The sequence below is a fragment of the Helianthus annuus genome, chromosome 13 (genome assembly GCF_002127325.2).
Source record: "Helianthus annuus cultivar XRQ/B chromosome 13, HanXRQr2.0-SUNRISE, whole genome shotgun sequence".
NCBI classification, from domain to species: domain Eukaryota; kingdom Viridiplantae; phylum Streptophyta; class Magnoliopsida; order Asterales; family Asteraceae; genus Helianthus; species Helianthus annuus.
The window spans coordinates 42,437,958-42,457,464 of NC_035445.2; the positions used below are offsets into that span (position 1 = coordinate 42,437,958).

The window sequence follows — 19,507 nt, forward strand, 5'->3', positions numbered from 1 at the left end:
AATTTTTAGTCTCTAAAACATCTTATTGGATACTGATTTGACATGGAATCATGAACCTAACAAAACTTATAGGGACAATATAGACATGTATATAAGATCGATTTTCAGTCCTTAAGTAATACACCTGGGACTAAAGTATCGTAGTATCCGAGACTAATTTTTTAGTCACCGAAGAAATGTATCGAGACTGAAATGACGTGGTACCGGGAAGCAAATTGAGGACTGAATTTTTATGTATCCAAGACTAACTATTAGTCCTTGTTGGTGTCGTACAATAGGGACTGATTCTTAGTTGTTAAAACCACTATCTAGTACTAAGTATCTGGGACTGGCGGGACTGGAAAATCAGACCCTGATAACCATTAGGGACTGATTTTACGCATCAGATACTGATTTTTCAGTCCCCAAAAGTCATTTTTTTGTAGTGACCTCAGGACACAAAGATCCTTAATGAAATCAAGGTTGAAGCTAGAACATGTTTAATCTTTGAACAATCTGAATTATCTGTTATTTATAGGGATATCAATGAGGAGAAAGCAACGTTTAGACTAAGTGACATATGCAAGTACTCTAACAAGACCCTCAACTACATTAAGGAATGCATAAACAAGAAACAAGAACAGCTGATGATCAAAGGACGTGCCAAAACAGACCTCAGAAGGTAGATTGAAAAAATAATAGATGAATGGATTGAAGCCAGAGATGTCTACAAAGCTCTCTACATAGAATGCAACAAATTGATCCCACAAAACAAGAGATTGAAGAAAGGAGATCTTTATCATATAGCTTGAAAAACATTTGTCATTTTCTATCTTTTGGATGTCTAGTTGAACAACTATTCTATTTTGTTTCTGGAAGTTTCTCTTTGATTATTATGTTTTGATTTGTATGTCATAGTAACTATTTTTCTTACAACACTTAGGGAGAAATTGTTAGAAAACTTTTTGTAAATGTTTAGGAAAAATGATGAAGAAATATGATCCTTCCGATCGGATTTGGTGATGACAAAGTCAAAAGGTCACAATGAAAGATGATACAAGACAAATTGACAAAAGAAATAGAACATCATCATCAAGAAGATCACAAAGTCATCTTCAACAAGAGAAGAAGACCAGATCAGAGGAATCTGATGTTTTTGATGATAAATCTGATATATCATCAGAATCTGATAAGATCTGATCATCAGAAATCTGATGATGAAAGACATCATATTTCTAATAATGAGTTAATCAGAGTTCTGATAAAGCAACTTGATAAAAAGATAAGGTTCTGCACGAACTCCAAAGTGACTACTCGACTAAAAGGATTCAATGAATATGCCAAATAGCTACTTCTCACAATACAAGTGTATGAATAAACTGTAACATTTAAATTTAAAATAAAGTTATTACACGAATAGATCATGGGTAAGTTGAATGTTAGAAATATGAAGTACCTAGACGAGCCTAGGAACCGTTTAATAATTTAATTATAAAAATACATTATATTTGAACCTATTCCGTTTTTAATGAAACTTGGTTCAAAATGTAGATAAGATTATTCTCGTTCTAATGACATATTCATTGTTTAATAAAACGTCATATTTTAAAAGTTATACGCACCAAATAAGTGAAGCAGCTGAATTAATTATAATATATATAATAATAAAATAATAATCATCAAAACTAAAATATGAAAATCCACATTGCATGAGTATGCATGAGAATTAATACGTGGAAGTCCAAAAATTGAAAGGAATTAATGAAAGTGGACATGGCTTAACTAAGAAGAATTAGACTAAACTTTGCGTGAACCTCAAGTTAACAAAATGTAGTATAAATAGAAGGTAGCATCAACCTTTCTAAATTGTTCAGCTTCTGTCTTCCCTCTCGATCACCCTGTCTCTTAAATAAATCTCATTTTCTTTAATATTTCACCCCTAAAATCCTACAAAGCCCTGCCCCATTTTAAGTATTGTAACCCCTGATCACTGAGTCAATACCCTGTCCGATTGATTTAAGACCCACTAACGCATGTCGAGGCTCTGCCTGACTAAGTACGTTGGGGTTCTGTCTCGTGACGTAGGGATAAAATTGAATTGGGTTACTGTACTTAATGCGAATACATTATTTATTTTATTAAATAATTCAGGAATTATACCCAAGATATAACAACCCTCCTTAAAATATTTTAGACAACCTAAACGCTCCTAAATACACCCCATATGCGAAAAATAGGCCCAAAATACATTTAAATTAATAAAAATAAAATAAAAACAATATTTTAAGTCTGTCGCGGGGCGCGGCAGACTATACCTACTCCATCGCGGGCCGCGAGCGAGTGACGAGTGGCGAAATCCCATCCCGCCACGTGGCAGGACACGCGTCGACATCGGTGGTGACTCAGCAAACCAGCTGCCGCCTTTTGGCCCTGGCGGGGCGCGACGGCCTTTTTGATTTCCGTCGCGGGGCGCGAGGGACTCACTAAGCAGCCCTATAAATTGGATCGATCGGATTCATTTGGAATTCGTTCAATATTCAAATTTCTCTCTCAACTTCTGATAGTATAAGTAATTCCCGGGTATAATACCCCCCCTCCACCTAATTAGCGAAGCTCTGCCTCGTTGTAAGTATTTTAACCCCCGGTTACGTATTAGATACGCTGCCCGATTGATCTAGTGCTCTGTAACAACTGTTGAGGCTCTGCCCGACGTAGTCATTGGACTTCTGTCTCGGGAAGGGTATACCTAATGTAAATTGGGTTATTATACTAACGCGTGTGCATCGTTTATTTAACTAGATTATAACCAGGAAGTCACAAGGGAAATACCTAAATTAGCAATGTGAGTAATCTCCTTTTTACAAACTATTTTTACAAAACCTCAAATGATTTACATTATATTAAACAGTGATTGAGTATTTGTATTCTACAATTATCGTCGGTATGTTAGGGTTTTGCATACAAAATTTGTTACTATACTGTGCGTAGTAACATGACCACAAGTCGGGTTGACAGTACCGTGGGTGGTAATTAAGGTAGATGGAAACAAATGTAATTGCGCGACCGCCCTCAATGCTGTAAAATGATAAAATCTGTTTTGATTAAACTGGGATTCACTCGCCAGTATTTCTTACTGATAAAATGTTTTAAACACGTGTTTCAGGTAACTTAATGTGAAGCCAATAAAAGCCAGCTGGGGAGCACTGAAGGCTTAGAAAAGTGGCCATAAAAGTTACCTAATTAAAAAGGAGAATTGTTTTCAATAATCATGATTACTCCCTATAAATATATATATATATATATATATATATATATATATATATATATATATATATATATTTAAAATGAAAATTGGGCTTGTCCCATTTGTCTATTATAAATGTATTATCAGAAAAACTTGGATTTTATCCCATTTATTCATTTTAAACGTTATGGTGTTTAACTCTGATAAAAACATTTCCTAACTACGATCCTGATGAAAATTTCCGCTGCCAAATTAACAAACACCGATACCATCTGACTGGTTCGCGGCTCCCGTTCCTAGGGTGGGGTTGGGGGCTGTGACATAAACAAATGTTTGTTCATACCCAATATTCTCTATAGTGAGTTTTAAGCCTTGCATTTACTACATCCTACTAAACTCCACTACCATTCATCACATAATTCTTTAAGTATTTGTTTGTACCAGCAAATAACCATACAATCACATTGTAATCTTTTCAAAGTGATATAAACTTGAAAATTTTGTATCCCAGATTCTTAAATGTTTGATTCTATTTCTGCGCATTATTTTCATGCTTGTTGAAATCACTTGCCAAGTTTAGTTTTATTAGTATCTTTTTTATCTCCTTCATTCACAACTACTTTTAAAATATATTAAGAAATTATATAGGGTGAGTGAACAGTGTCCCCTGAAAATACAGATTACATTTTGTCTCTACTCCACATTTACAACCACTTTTTAAAACTAGTGGAGAACCTGTGCGTTGCAGCAGAGTCGACAATATGGGCCGAGAACATAATTCAAACCTGAAAATGTTAAAAAATCATATATATGTTGTGTGTGTATAGATATAAAAGCACCCGAGCTTCGCGAATGCAACGTATGGGAAACCCTTATGATAAACATTATATAGTATACTGCAACATTTTTTTATCTAGTGGGAAACCCGCGCGTTGCGGCAGAGTCGACAATTTACATCTAAATTTTAGTTAATTTCTCTAAAATTACAAAACACAATTTATGTTAAATTTGTTTAATTTTGGTTCACGGAATAGTCCTTTAGTCCAAATACACAGATACAATAATATGTATTTTTTAATATATGTTCTTGATGAATGTGATGAGTTTATTATCCATAAGCTTAGTTTTTATTATTCATAAATAATCTAATATATAGTATAGATTTATTAAACATAAATACCATTGATCAAGGGAAGAGAGGTATGAATTGAAGAAAATAACAAAAAAGTTAGGCATTTTAACTTAACTCTTCATATGCCATCTTAAAATTTGATGAGAATTTATTATTTTATACATACGAAATGCTTTATTATAGTAATATAGATATAAAAAGAACCAACTTTTAACTCTAAAAACTAAGGGTGTTCAAAAAACTCGTGACTCGCAGCTCGCTCGAAAAAGTTCATAAAAAGTTCGGCTCAAAATCGGCTCGGTTGTAAACGAGCCAGCTCGACTCGACTCGGTTTGTAAACAAGCCGAGCTCGAGCTTCCCTGGCTCGGCTCGTGAGCTGGTGAGCCGGCTTGATAAGATTTACATCATTCATTTTTTTTTGTCCCACATCGCTCAGGAGACAAAAACTAAGGGAGTATTTCCCCTGTAAAAGAATGTGAAGACAATGTACAAAGTGAGCTAACTATTTATACTTGCATATTTAGCCATTTGACAAAATAAATTGTAATTATAGCCCTTAGTCTATAAAGATATTCATTTTTTAGGGCATTTTATGTAGTAAATTTTGTGGTTCTTTGTTCGTTCGAGCTAGATTGAGCCGAGCCGAGCTAGCTCAAATTTTTATTAAATCGAGCTCGAGCCTCAAATCTCAGCTCGATTTGAAATTCGAGCTCGAGTCAAGCCAGCTCGAATTAAGTTCAAGCCGAACTCGAGCTCGAGTAGGGTCGAGCTTGGCTCGTTTACGGCCCTACTAAAAACAATAAAACACACCTTACCGTTTTACCACCATACATTCTAAGGCTATGGGGTGTGGGGGTCATGGATTGGAACATTATTGCCACTAGGACCATTAATTAAATGGTATACCACCCCCCTCCTTGATTGATGGTGGTTCCCATGGATTAAACCACGATTGCCACGACCCTCCTATTTGAAAATTTTAAGACAAAAATAAATTAAAAAAAAATAAAGCGGATAGTGGTTTGGGTCATAACCACACCCTTAAGGTAGTGGTTTAAATGGTGAATTAAAAATGGATGAGATGATGCCTATATAGAGAATCATGGTTATCATAAGGGTCATAACCACACCCTATAGCCTAATAACAGACTATACCAAAAAGAACAATTTTAATTTCATTTCAGGTAAGTAACTAAAAGGTTTAAGAGTAAATTACAAGTTTTGTCCTTTATGTTTGGACCAAATTGCAGGCGGTGTCCTTTGTCTTTAAATTTGACGAGTTTTGTCCTTAACGTTTCAAAATCTTGCACGTTATGTCCTTTAGCCCTAACCCAGTCAGATTTTTTGGTTAAATATGGTCATGTGCCTTGCACATGAGGGCTTTCTTGTCATTTTACCTTCTCAGTGGCTATTTTGTAAAGAATTCTTATTCAGGGACTATTTATAAAAAACTTAAAAAATAAAGAAACAATTATAATCTCTCTCTCTTTAATCTGAAACAAAATTACATCCACTCTTTCTCTATCATCATCTTCCTTCCTTGAACTCTCAAAAATTTTCTCTGATTCATATCATATCGAATGACGATAAGTGTAGCGAACAACTTACTTCACCCCGATATTAAGCCCCATTCGTTTACCACCATCCTGACCTGCATTAACCGGATAATCAACCAACAATTAGCAACTCATATACCAAATACTGACTTATGTTTACAAACACAACAATAATTATCAACCTTTATCATGATTTAAAAATAAAGTCAAACAAAAGTGGATCTTGGTGCCCAAAAAGTTTTGTAGCTTCATGCTTTTAACAATCACAGCCACAAATGTCGTTAATTTAAATTAACCCCAAATACTAGAGCTCAAAATTCCCTCCCAAGTGTTGTAAGTTTCCGATCGATCGATCGATTAACAGCAAACAAACCATCCAATTAAATTATTACTTTTGCCCAAATATCGTAACCTAACAAATGCTTTCAATCTTCTATTAAATCTCCAAAATTTCTAGTTAAAAAACAGAGGATGATGATAGAATATAGAACCTCGCAAAGGGTTATAGTAGCCCAAAACTTCGATATGCTTTCCATCTCTGGGAGACCTGCTATCGGCGGCCACCACCGTCAACACCATAGTTCAACGGCTGCCTTTGTTAGCCTGGTTTGGTAGTTCGTGAAGGTTGTGGTTCAGTGTAATGATGTTCCGGTGGTGGCTTGGTTCCGTATAGAAAGAGAAGAGCGAGAGATTAGAGAGAGGGATAGTTTTTGAGTTCTGTAATAAAGTGATATATTGATCTGTGTAATGAATTGATGATGTTTTTTTAGAGTTTAATGAAGGAAGATGATGCTAGAGAAAGAGTAATTTTGTTTCAGATTAGAGAGAGAGAGAGAGAGAGAGAGAGGAGAGAGAGATTATAATTGTTTCTTTATTTTTTAAGTTTTTTATAAATAGTCCCTGAATAAGAATTCTTCACAAAATAGCCCCTGAGAAGGTGAATGACAAGAACGCCCTCATGTGCAAGGCACATGACCATATTTAATTAAAAAATCTGACTGAGTTAGGGCTAAAGGACATAACGTGCAAGATTTTGAAACGTTAAGGACAAAACTCGTCAAATTTAAAGACAAAGGACACCGCTTGCAATTTGGTCCAAACATAAAGGACAAAACTTGTAATTTACTCAAGGTTTAACATATGATTCCTCACACGTAGAGCTTCTCAACAACAAGTGTCACACCTGCCGGCGTTGTCTTTATTACCCATCGGAAACACCAAACCAAACATCTTTCACTTGTAGTCTTCTAAACAGCCACATTAAAATCCGTAATTTACATCCCATCAAATCCTAACCATCCATCTAAACTAGGTTTCCTGTGTGCTGACAGTACACAGTCCTACCTTTTTCTATTTGAATTTCGAATTACACCCACTTTCTATTTCTCACTCTCACTCACAATTTCGAAGAATCATATGTTTGAAGAACAATCTTTTCACAAGATTCCTTTTCAATTTCACATATTCGTTATCCGTTTGTCCCCAATTTAGCGTCTTTTTCGGTTCTTGTTTCAACCCTTTTGGAAAGATGCGAAATTTAGGGTTTTGAGATATGGGTTTTTGGTTTTGATGATCTTTGTTTTGTGGGTGTTGAAGATTCTTGAATGAGATGGAAGAGATTGGTGGGGGTGGAGTAGATGAGTCAAGAAATGTAAAGATTTCTGATGGGGTTCTTGAAGAGGTTGTTAAAGAGGGAAATCAGGTGGATTTGAATGTTGTTGTGGGGATGAGAAATGATGGTGAAAATGTGTGTTTTGATGATGATGATGATGATAAAAAGAGAGGGGGTGAAGCAGGGGAAAAAGATAGGGTGGTAGTTGTTGGTCTTCTTTGTAAGAGTTTTGATGTAGAGAGTGTTAGAGGGAGTTACAAAAGGCGGAAGCTTTCGGGTAAAAAAGATGAGAATGATGTAGGTGAAGGTGAGAATGATGCGAATTCGGAGAAGAAGATGGAAGAGGTTAGTGTTGGTGTTGCTAATAATGTAGGTGAAGGTGAAGGTTCCAATGGGATTGGGAACGGTGAGAATGATGCGAATTCGGAACAAGTTTCGGAGAAGAAGATGGGAGAGGTGGTTAGTGTTGGTGATAATGGTGTTAAAGTTGGGCGTAGGGGTCGACCGAAGGGTTCAAAGAACAAAAAGAAGAGGATCAAAGACATTTGTCAAAGTGGTGAGAAAGATGAGAATAATGTAGGTGAAGCTTTGAATGGAATTGAGAATGTTGAACAAGTTTCAAAGGCGAAAAAGAACAAAAAGAAGAGAATCAAAGACATTTCTCAAAGTGGTGAGAAAGATGAGAGTAATGTAGGTGAAGCTTTGAATGGAATTGAGAATGTCGAACAAGTTTCAAAGGCGAAAAAGAACAAAAAGAAGAGGATCAAAGACATTTGTCAAAGTGGTGAGAAAGATGAGAGTAATGTAGGAGAAGCTTTGAATGGAATTGAGAATGTCGAACAAGTTTCAAAGGCGAAAAAGAGTATTGATACGAATGGTGTTCGTAAAGGTGTTGGCAGGGGTCGACCGAAGGGTTGTAAAGACAAAAAGCCGAGGAAGTGCAAAAGTCGGCCGTTGGGTGGAAGTCAAAGTCAAACTATGGTTGATGAACATGTTAGTGCTCAAACTGAGAATCCGATTAACGGATTGGACTGCAAGGAATCAGGCGTTGAGGTGAGTTTGTTCTCTAAGAAATTGATAAATAAATCAGTAGCAAAATTATGCTAGTTTTTGTTCTAATACATGCTTCTTTTAATTAGGGTGAGAATGGTGAAACTGGAGCTACTGTTGATGATTATTATGTTGTGGAAGATGCGAATAATGCAGGTGAAAATGGAAATGGAAAGCGTAAGCGTAAGCGAAAGCGTGAGAAGAAACCGCGGTTAATTGTAGCTGGTGAAATCTTGGCTTATGATAATGAGGTGAAAAGTAAAAAACCTGCTAAGAAGAAAGAGGATCCAACTGTCCCCAAAAGGCCCAGAGGCAGGCCCAAGAAGTATATTGAAGGTTGTCGGAAACTCACTCGGAACAGAAACATAAACATAAACGGCCAGTCGAATGCAGGTGTTTCAGTGAGTTCAACCTCATTCTTTCTTTTTTAGTTAGTTTATAACGGTTGTCACATTTCTGGACTTGTATTACGTGCAAAGTCAATGATATTTTCTGACCGATGCAGAATGGAAATAAGGGAAGTTTGATGTGTCACCAATGCCGCTTGAACGTTTATAAAAATGTCACCTCTTGTTCAAACTGCAAAAGAAAACGCTATTGCTATGGATGCATTACGACTTGGTAAGGGATTTACAATCACCTTTAAACAGTTATGATTCTGATAGTTAGTTTTAGTTTACACAGGCTGCAAATATCAAAGGGCAAAAGATATTTACTTATTTATTCCTTTTAACCTGAATTGAGAGTCTTATTTCCTTTTAACCATCTCCAGTTGCGAGAACCACGAGAACTCCTGTTAAACAAACGACTTTTTTTCTCATATTTCCTATATATTACGAGAATTTATGGAAAACATGAAAAATAAAAAAATAAAAAATAGAGTATACATGTAAGAACAAAAAATTTACACATTTACTACATATATGTAACAGTATTTTTTTGCATACATGTAATTTCTCTATCTATTTTTTTCCATATATTTTAGTAGTGTATAGAAAATATGAGAAGTTTTTTTTTAAAAATCCGTTTGTTTGATAGGAGTTCTTGTGGTTCTTGCAACTAGAGGTGGTTCTCAAATTATCCCTCCCCTATGTAGGATAAAGAAGTTTGTTTTGCCTAAGAAAGATAAAAAGGATTTTATTTTATGATAATTCATAACTGGCTCAAACGACCTCCAATTGAACTGATACCAACGGCGTTGGAACCGGCTCGTCAAACTCTACCACATAGTTGTCAATAGCGGCTATAGCGATCGCTATAGCGCGCTATGTAGCAAAGCGATGAAGTGTCGCTATTTGGGTTATAGCGACTGATAGCGTAAATAGCAACAGTTATTATTATTATTTTTTTTTTTTTGATGTAAATAGGAATTAGATATAGCTATAAGATGGCTGGATTATAGGTTTTTGTAAAATATACATGTAAAATAGCATATATATATCAGGGTATTTTGATATAATATATATAAAAGTTTTCCAAATTCTTTTTCTAGTGTATCGCTATTTAGCGGTCACTACTTGTCGCTATTCGCTATTAACAACTATGCTCTACCATCTTAGCTTTTAGGGTTCAGCTTTTAGGCTTCAATTTTCGGCTTTAGCTTTAGTGTTTGGCTTAGGGTTTAGGGTTCCCGAGCCGGTTCCAACACCACTGGAGCGAGTTCAATCGGAGTTCGTTTGAGCTGGGATTTTTAAAAATCCTTCTTAGCCTTCCTAGGCTATGCCGTCAATGGCGGATAAATATAAAAAGTACCGATATACCACCGCTATAACCTATATATCATATAGCGGAACTTGACCGCTATATGATTTTATAACTGCATAGTTCTTAGGCAAAACAAACTTCTTAGCGGATAGATATTCACAGATTTGTCATTTATTATTTATTTTTAATAATTGGACTTCCTAAAGCTTAACTACTTTTATCTAATTATTATTACATAAAATTTTGAATATAATAATAATAATAGGTATCCAGAGAGAACAAAAGCGGAAGTCAAGGTTGCATGTCCATATTGTCGTGGCAATTGCAACTGCAGAACTTGTCTTGAAGCAAACGTAATTGTAAAGGTAAATGCTTCTATTCCTGCACTTTCAACTTCTTATACGTTTGACTTTCATACGTTGACTTTCAACTTTTTATAGGCTACTCATAAAGAAGCCGATGAAGATACCCGACTGCAAAGGTCTCTCTATTTGCTTACAAAAACTCTGCCTCTTTTGAAGCATATACAAGAAGAGCAAAGATCTGAGCTTTTGGTGGAATCTGGCATACATGGTACAACTTTATTCATAAACCGTCACTATATTAAAGTCGCAAGTTTGTTTAAGGTTTAAGTTGGTTGTTTGTTATCCACTTTTAGGCGTTGAATTGACTGAAGAACGTGTACCGAAAACTTCGGTTGATGAAGATGACAGAGTGTACTGGTAAATTTCATCCTAAAGCACCCGTTTTTTTATAACCGATTCTAATGTCTAAACAATAATAATTCTTGTTGGACAGTGACAACTGCAATACATCGATTGTCAATTTTCACAGAAGCTGCCCAAGTCCCGATTGCTCGTACGATATTTGTCTCAATTGTTGTCGTGAACTAAGAGACGGCATCCAGCCTGGCGGTACGGAAGCCGAATCTTCTTTCCAACAGTTTCTTGAACATTCTCGACTTCAGGGTACCGAACCAAACACGCAGTTTTTCGGTTGGAAAGCCGATTTTAAACCAGAAACTTCAATAACCAACAATTCGTTAGATTTCCCTATTTGGAAAGCGAACGTGAACGGAAGCATACCCTGCCCTCCAAAAGCTCGTGGAGGTTGCGGTATCGAAATGCTAGAATTGAAAAGAATATACGAAGCTGATTGGGTCGATGAGCTTGTTGAAAAGTCAGAAGCTTTGACTTGCGACTTTCAAATGGCGAACGTGGACTTTGGAGAAAGATGCCCCGTATGCCCTAACGTGGAAAATGACGATGATGTTGTGAGGAAATCAGCTTCTCGAAAGGGTAGTAACGACAATTTACTTTATTGCCCTAACGCTATTGATTTGGAAGATAATGATTTTGAGCATTTTCAAATGCATTGGAGAAGAGGTGAACCGGTTGTGGTTAGAAATGTTGAAAAAAAGACTTGCGGGCTTAGTTGGGAACCGCGGGTCATGATGCGGGGCTTTAGGAGCGCTCAAATAAAGTTTAAGGAGGAAAATAAATGTGTCAAGGCTATTGATTGCTTGGATTTATGTGAGGTATGTATGCATGAAAATGTGTTTTTGAGTTATTCTAACTTTATGAATAGTTCTATTTCAACTTCGAGTTAGTTAGTACTCATAACCAATATTGTAAGAATCTCTAAGCGCTAGTCGGCCTAGCGATTACTCAGGATTAATCAGATTGGGATTTTATATGTAATTTTCAGTTTTATATGTATATACACACATTTTTACATGTCTTTTTTTTAACTAGACATGTTTTAACACCTTCGTCGACCCATAGGACTGGATTTGACCGCCTACTGATTAACTGGCCGATTAGATAAAAAAGACTCGGTGAACCTCCAACTAGCGATTAATCGACGACTAACCGGAGGCTAGTCGGGATTTTTACAACCATGCTCATAACACTTGTAAATTTTTGTGGGTTTAGGTCGAGATTCATCTTTACCAGTTTTTTAGGGGGTATGTGGAGGGTCGTAGGCATCAAAACGGATGGCCGGAGATGTTAAAGCTCAAAGATTGGCCACCGACAAATTCGTTTGACGAGTGTTTGCCAAGACATTGTGCGGAGTTCATCGCAATGCTTCCTTTCAGTGATTATACTCATCCTAGATCTGGTCTTCTTAATCTTGCTACAAAACTTCCGGATGGTTCTAGAAGACCCGATTTGGGTCCTAAATCTTATATTGCTTATGGGTTTCCTGAAGAGCTCGGTAGAGGTGATTCAGTCACGAAACTACATTGTGACATTTCTGATGCGGTATATATATATATATATCCTAGCATAAAAAGTTACTTAAAAGTAACGACTTTGTATTATATTGTATCATTTTCTTTTGTTGTTTTTTGAAATACAGGTTAACATTCTGCTACACACAACCAAAGTTAACGTTTCCCCTAGGGAACTCAAACGTATTAACGAGTTGCGGAAGCAATACAAAGCTGAAGATAGCAATCTTGCAACAGAACCACTAAAAGATTCAAATGTGGATGTACAAAAAGGAAATGCTGGTGATAATGAAGCTCTAATGGCCGAAAATCTAAGCTTTGACAATAATTTCAATGGCAGCCAAGATAAGATGACGGATCCGTTGACTTTGGGAACAACCGAGTCAAACAAACATGAATTAGATTCTAAGCTTCCTCCTTGCCCCGAAGGTACATTGCCTTGTAACGCTGATGTCTAATTCTTAAACTACTTTAGGTGTTAAGTTACACTTAAATAATATTAAAATTAGAGTAAAGTACACGGATGGTCCCCATGGTTTGTCAAAATTTGGATTTGGTCCCTAGCTTTCCAAAAGTACACGGATGGTCCCTGTGGTTTGCATTCTGTAACGTATTTAGCCCAATTTTTTTTCCAGAAGTACATGAATTGTTGTTGTGGCTTGCACTTTGTAACACATTTAGTCTCTAACTTGGACATGCTAAAACCTTTATATTTGTTGGCTGGGGACTATTATATATATTATATATCATATAGAGAAAAATGCCCGGATAGTCCCTGTGGTTTGCTCCATATTCACCTATAGTCCCTACATTTTTAAAATTACAGCTATAGTCCCTAACTTTTGCAAATTCGTTCTTGGATAGTCCCTAGCGTGGATGGGAGTTAGCTTTTGGTGTTAAGTGAGTGTAAAATGACCTAAATACCCTTTATATAAAACAAAATAGATTAAACACATTACAAAAATCAATTTATTATTTATAATTTCAAGTGGGCCCCACCCTAACCCCACTTCATCTTCTTCATAATATCTCCCCACCCCACCGTCTAAACCACCTTGGACCACCGTTCAACCCACCTCTGTCGGCCACCACCGCCATCCACCACCATGCCGCCACCCCATGTCTCCACACACCACTGCTACAAACCCCACGATTCAACTCCAGGGGCGGAACCAGAGGGGGGTCAAGAGGGTCCGTTGACCCTTCGGCTACCGGAACTTTTTGATTTTTTATTTATAAATTTTGAGTTTTTGAAGAACAAACTTAGAGATGGACCCCCTAATTTGAACCAGTATAGAATATAAGCTTATGATGACCCCCTAACTAAATCGTTCTGATTCCGCCACTGTTCAACTCCATCCATAAACCACCACAATCTCCAAGACATCTCCTTCACCGCTACACCCACCATTCTGACCAACCATCTCCACTAACAACCACCGCTGCAACAACCCCCACTGCCAATCGCAACCCACCCCCACCACCACTGCAACAACCCCCACTGCCAATCGCTGCAACAACCACCACAACCACTTCTGCAACAATCCCTCTGCAACGTAATCTGACAACTATGCTGCAATGTATTGCTTATGAGATCTATCATTGAGGTTCAGTGAATTTTTTGATGAACTATAATAAAGTTTGCTCTGACATTTTAGTCCGCTTTTAAGTCCATTTTATCTTCATTATCATTATGGCAAATTATATATGAAGCATTCATATGCATATCCAATCATTTCAACTTAGGTTTGTTTTTTTTTTTTTTTTTTTTTTTTTTTTTTTTTTGACGTATCTTTATTTAAATCAGTTGTTAATCTCCAATGTATGGTTTGCATTCTTGAGATTAGAAATTACAAAGCTTTGACTAAATTCTGTATGGACATGAGCACCATCCTTTCCAAGAAACTTTAGCTCAAACTTGCAATTCTCTGTGTGTGTGTGCGCCAGAGAGAGAGTCATAGTTGTTAATGGTGAATAGCGACAAAGAGCGATAAGGTACCTATATGCTACATAGCGAATAGCGATAAATAGCGGGCGCTATTTTATAAATAGCGATACACTAGCAAAAAAGAAATTATAATTTTATATGTATATTATATCAAAATACCCTGGTATATATGCTATTTTACATGTATATTTAACAAAAACCTAAAATCCAGCTAATTTGTAGCTATGTTTAATTGATATTTATATTAAAACAAAAAAAATAAGGAGTCACTATTCTCGCTATCAATCGCTATTTTATGTAGCACGCTATAGCGATCACTATGATCGCTATTGACAACTATGGAGAGAGAGAGAGAGAGAGGTAGGTTTAGGAAGAAAGGGGGTTGGTGGGTCCCACTTAGTTATAATATTAAACAATAAGATAGGTGGACCCTATATTTATTTAATGTTTTAATTCTTTTAGAGTAAGGGCACTTTAGGCAATTCAGACCCACTTAGCTAAGAAAACTAACCCCCATCCACGCTAGGGACTATCCGAGAACGAATGTGCAGAAGTTGGGGACTATAGCTGTAATTTTAAAAATGTAGGGACTATAGGTGAAAATGGAGCAAACCACAGGGACTATTCGGGCATTTTTCTCTATTATATATTACAATTACCAACTTTGGGTGAATAGTGATTTGAGGGGTTTTTTTGTCTTTTTGTAATTTTTATACTTTTACCCCTCAACTTTCAGCATTGACTTATACAACCCCTTAGCTTTCTAGAGACTTTGTAATTGAGTTTAACGCGTTTATTTTTATGTATATTTGGGTAAATTCAAGTTGATTTACGTTTCGACATAAATTCTCCCCTGAAATGAGTCGGGTCAAATATAATATGTTCTTATGCTTATTATTATGTACGTTTTCGGTTGGTAATTTTTTTTTCGAAACGCCTGCCGCGGGGTAATTTACTAGTTTGCGTTACAAAGTGCAAACCACCGTGTACTTTTGGAATGCTAGGGATCAAATCCAAAATTTTGGTAAACCACAGGGACCATCCGTGTACTTTACTCCTTAAGTTATTTCGATCCACTTACTTATGCATGGGTCAAATTGGGTTGTTTAGTTAAAAGATCAAGCTGGTTGAAAGTCGTCGAATGCCTATTTTTGTAATGATAGTTAACATATCAATTATTTGGATTAATGATGTTGTTTTTGTAATTATTGGTAGAAAACAAAGCAGAAGATATTAATCTCACAACAGAAGCACCAAAAGATTCAAATGTGGATTTTGTATGCATACAGAAAGGAGATGCTGGTAATAGTGAAGCTTTAATGACCGAAATTCTAAGCTCTAATGGCAGCCAAGATATGATGGTGGATTCCGTGAATCCATCGACAACCGAGGCAAACAAAAATGAATTCACTTGCCCCGAAGGTACTACGTCTTGTGATGTTGATTGATTACTTTTGGTTTATTCTTCTTCAATAATATTGAAATTAAAACAATCCATTTATACTTATGAATGGATCACTTTGGGATGTGTATTATCTCAAACGGGTCAAGCCTTTTTTTAAAATGCACACCTCTTAAATTGTTGTATCCAAAAATTGTAGTGATAATATTGGTTTCCTAATCATATATGACACCAATTATCTAAGTCATAATATGGTTTTATTAATCATTGGTAGAAAACAAAGCTGAAGATGAAGATATTCCTCAAAGTGATTCTGATATTGAATATGGTGGTGCTTTATGGGATATTTTCCGTAGGCAGGACGTCCCCAAACTGACGGAATACATCAAAAAACATCAGAAAGAATTCCGTGGCATCAACAACTCTCCTGTGGGATCTGTGAGTATTATCTTTTTATATTATTAATAATAATAAATATTTTATACTAAGTATTGAACTTGTTTATTGTTTAGGTTGTTCATCCCATCCATGACCAACAATTTTATTTTGATGAAAAACACAAGAAACAGCTCAAGGAGGAGTTTGGTATGATCGATCACTTTGCTTCCGTCTCAGTCTAAAAAATAATAATATAATAATTCATCAAAGAAAATTGTTGCAGTTTTATATCTTTGTAAAATAAATGGTGATTCTTGGGTTTAACTTTCAGGCGTGGAGCCATGGACGTTTGAGCAATACCTTGGTGAGGCTGTTTTTATCCCTGCAGGTTGCCCACATCAAGTTAGAAATAGACAGGTTTGATTTGTAGTGTTATTTTTTTGCTTTTATGTATTTCATAAACGTGTACTTATTTATGAATGGGTTGATTTCGGGTATGTTTTATTTGTAACGGGTCAAATGGAACAAAGTAAAAAAAGAGGTAAATGAGTGGAACGGGTCAAAAGTGGCCCATATATGCATACAACATCCTAAACTGCTTTATGTAGTAATATAGTTTTTGTGATCATATTTAATGCACTTATATTTTATAAAAAATTTGGAGATAAAAAGTGTTTGTTGAACCCAACCCGACCCGACCCTCTTTTGACCCGTTTCAAAATTGCTTACCTTTACCAATGACACATCCGTCCATTTTGTCATATATGATGTCTGGCAGTGGTAGTTTAGTAAATAATTGATTCTTTTGTACAGTCATGCATTAAAGTAGCTCTTGACTTTGTGTCACCGGATAACGTTGGAGAGTGCATCCGTTTAACAGAAGAGTTCCGGTTACTTCCAAAAACTCATAGATCGAAAGAAGATAAACTGGAGGTACTTATCACACTCTCGCTAACCATCAAATTACCGGTCTTGATCATAATGGTTTTGCAGGTGAAGAAGATGGGACTATATGCCGCAAGTGTTGCTATTGATGAAGCTACTAAACTTATTCAGAAACACAAGTAATTTATTAATTGTTTTTTTTTAATTTGAGTAAAATGCCAAAATGGTCCCTGCATTCAGGTCACTTTTGCCACTCCAGTCCAAAAATAAAACTTTTTGTGTCTGGATCCCTGAGGTTTCATTTTTGTTGGCATTTCCATCCAATTGGCAACGTGAGTTAGAAATTTCTGCCCTTTTTGTCGTTTGCCTCATTTAAATGGAATTCCTGATGGAGTTCAGGCATAAAATGACGATTATACCCTCCATTTAAATGAGGAAAACGACAAAAAGGGCAGAAATTTCTAACCCACTTTGCCAATTGGATGGAAATGCCAACAAAAATAAACCTCAGGGACCAAATACAAAAAGTTCATATTTGGACCGAAGTGGCAAAAGTGACGTAAACTCATGGACCATTTTACTCTTTTAATTTTTATAACCCATGTTAAAGTTGTTTGTACAAAATCGAATCCATAACAAATAATTTTTTGTTCTTGCACGCAGTTCTCAATCGCAACCTGATCTCCCTGCAACCGAACAAGTCGATGAAAAGTCAGAGGTAGTTGTTGAACCAAGCGAAGAAGCTGTTGTTGTGTCAGAAGACTTGAGCTAGGAAAAATAAGAGTGACTAGTTATGACTTATGGTGTGTATGTTGTACTTCTGATAGATGAGGAAATGTACAATAATTTCCTGTTTGATTAGTGTTTAGGATTGTGAAATAGATCATACACATCAAGACCATTAATCATGCAATCTTAGGACCATAAAATGTTATTTTGTCAACTGTAATATGCTAGTTGATTTTGTATTCATCACGAAAACTGTTTTAAGCATTTGTACGTTGTGCTAATCAGCTATAGTGGTGGTGGAGAGAAGATAGGCGGTTACGTGGTTATATAATTGTTGTCACAATTAAAGTAACAGGTTCACGTGTTTATGTGGTTATCGCACTTCTCTAAATTTTTTGTACTTTAATTTTGATACGCGTTATTGCAAGTGTCTTGTGCCCAAGTAGGATAGTTTTCCACCAGCGTAGGCTTTTTTGGTTCTTAGATTTCTTTTAACTTAATAATGATGATTTGTTGCTACAGTTAGTAAAATGATAGCTACATTGAGGTTTTTAGGTAATCGTGACCATAGAAATGTAACACATTGTAAAATAAGAGCATTTACATCTCTTCCATCAAATTATGTGAGTGTTTTTTATATTATAAAAAAGTGGTTGTGAGTTGAAAAGAGAAAAAAATATTAATGTTCATCTCTATATATATGAGGGGACACTATTCACTCTCTATAATTATTTAATATATTTTGAAAGTGATTGTAAATGAAGGAGAGATAAAAGGTAATGATAAAAATACAAAAAAAATATATATATTATATATAATTGAAAGGAGAGAAAAAATGTAATATTTTTAGTGTAATTATAGGGTAAAAAACTTAAAATAATGGAAAGAATGTGAATGCTTTAACCATATAGAAATAATAACTGAAATACTTAATGAAATTTGATACTCATTTTTTTTTCTTTTTTTTTTTCCTTTTCACTTGGTTTCTAAAATGCAACATTATATATTGTAAAGATTTGCCTCATTTGTGGTTGTTAGTCCTTTATGTTTTTTTAGTATCTTTGCCTTTCTTTTACTATGGAAGTCAAGGTTTTCTGTATAAAGATGAACTATGTTCAAATTTGTGCAAGTCTTTTAGGTTTAGTTTGAACGTTGAAGTGTTCAAATTCGTCCAAGCTATATATAGTTATTTAAATAGATTAATAAATATTTTTTTGGGTTATGTTTAGTTGTGGGGTTTAGTGACGTATATACTATATTTTATAATATGAATGATGGATTTGTTTGGATTTGATTATGAATTTTGTTGTTGGACTTAGATGATAAACTATTCAAGCGGTTTGTTTATCTCTTAATGGGGCTCTTAATGGTTCAAACCTCTTACTGGTTCAACACTTAATAGTTCAGACTGTTTGTTTCGCGAGCAAATGTCTGAATGGTTGAGACATTTGCATCTGAATTGTTAAGCATTATACCGAGTTTGAATGGTATTTGCCTTTGAACGATTAAGTATTATACTGGCTCTTAATGGTTAAGACCTCTTATTGGTTTAACACTTAATGATTCAGACCTCTTACTGATTCAGCACTTAACCATTCAGAAGTTGACAAACAACCTCTATTAATGTTTTGATATTTATGTAATTTAATCTTATG

General features: G+C 35.6%; 1 protein-coding gene and 1 long non-coding RNA gene across 2 annotated transcripts; one reads left to right on the forward strand and one right to left on the reverse strand.

Annotated features, from left to right (window-relative positions):
- Positions 1 to 5,766: 5,766 nt before the first annotated feature.
- On the reverse strand, positions 5,767 to 6,732 carry LOC110897733. The gene is made up of 2 exons (XR_002568908.2): positions 6,403 to 6,732; positions 5,767 to 6,006 (listed from the first exon to the last, which is right to left on the reverse strand). It is a non-coding gene; the product is annotated as an uncharacterized LOC110897733 (long non-coding RNA).
- A 345-nt stretch (positions 6,733 to 7,077) lies between these two features.
- On the forward strand, positions 7,078 to 18,178 carry LOC110897732 (lysine-specific demethylase JMJ25). The gene is made up of 16 exons (XM_022144468.2): positions 7,078 to 8,576; positions 8,663 to 8,974; positions 9,079 to 9,194; positions 10,543 to 10,642; positions 10,718 to 10,850; positions 10,936 to 10,999; positions 11,076 to 11,814; positions 12,212 to 12,541; positions 12,639 to 12,939; positions 15,674 to 15,880; positions 16,135 to 16,298; positions 16,373 to 16,445; positions 16,570 to 16,655; positions 17,052 to 17,171; positions 17,232 to 17,302; positions 17,787 to 18,178. The coding sequence occupies exons 1-16, from the start codon at positions 7,521 to 7,523 to the stop codon at positions 17,893 to 17,895; spliced, it is 3,981 nt and encodes a 1,326-aa protein (XP_022000160.1). The 5' UTR covers positions 7,078 to 7,520; the 3' UTR covers positions 17,896 to 18,178.
- The last annotated feature ends 1,329 nt before the right edge of the window (positions 18,179 to 19,507 follow it).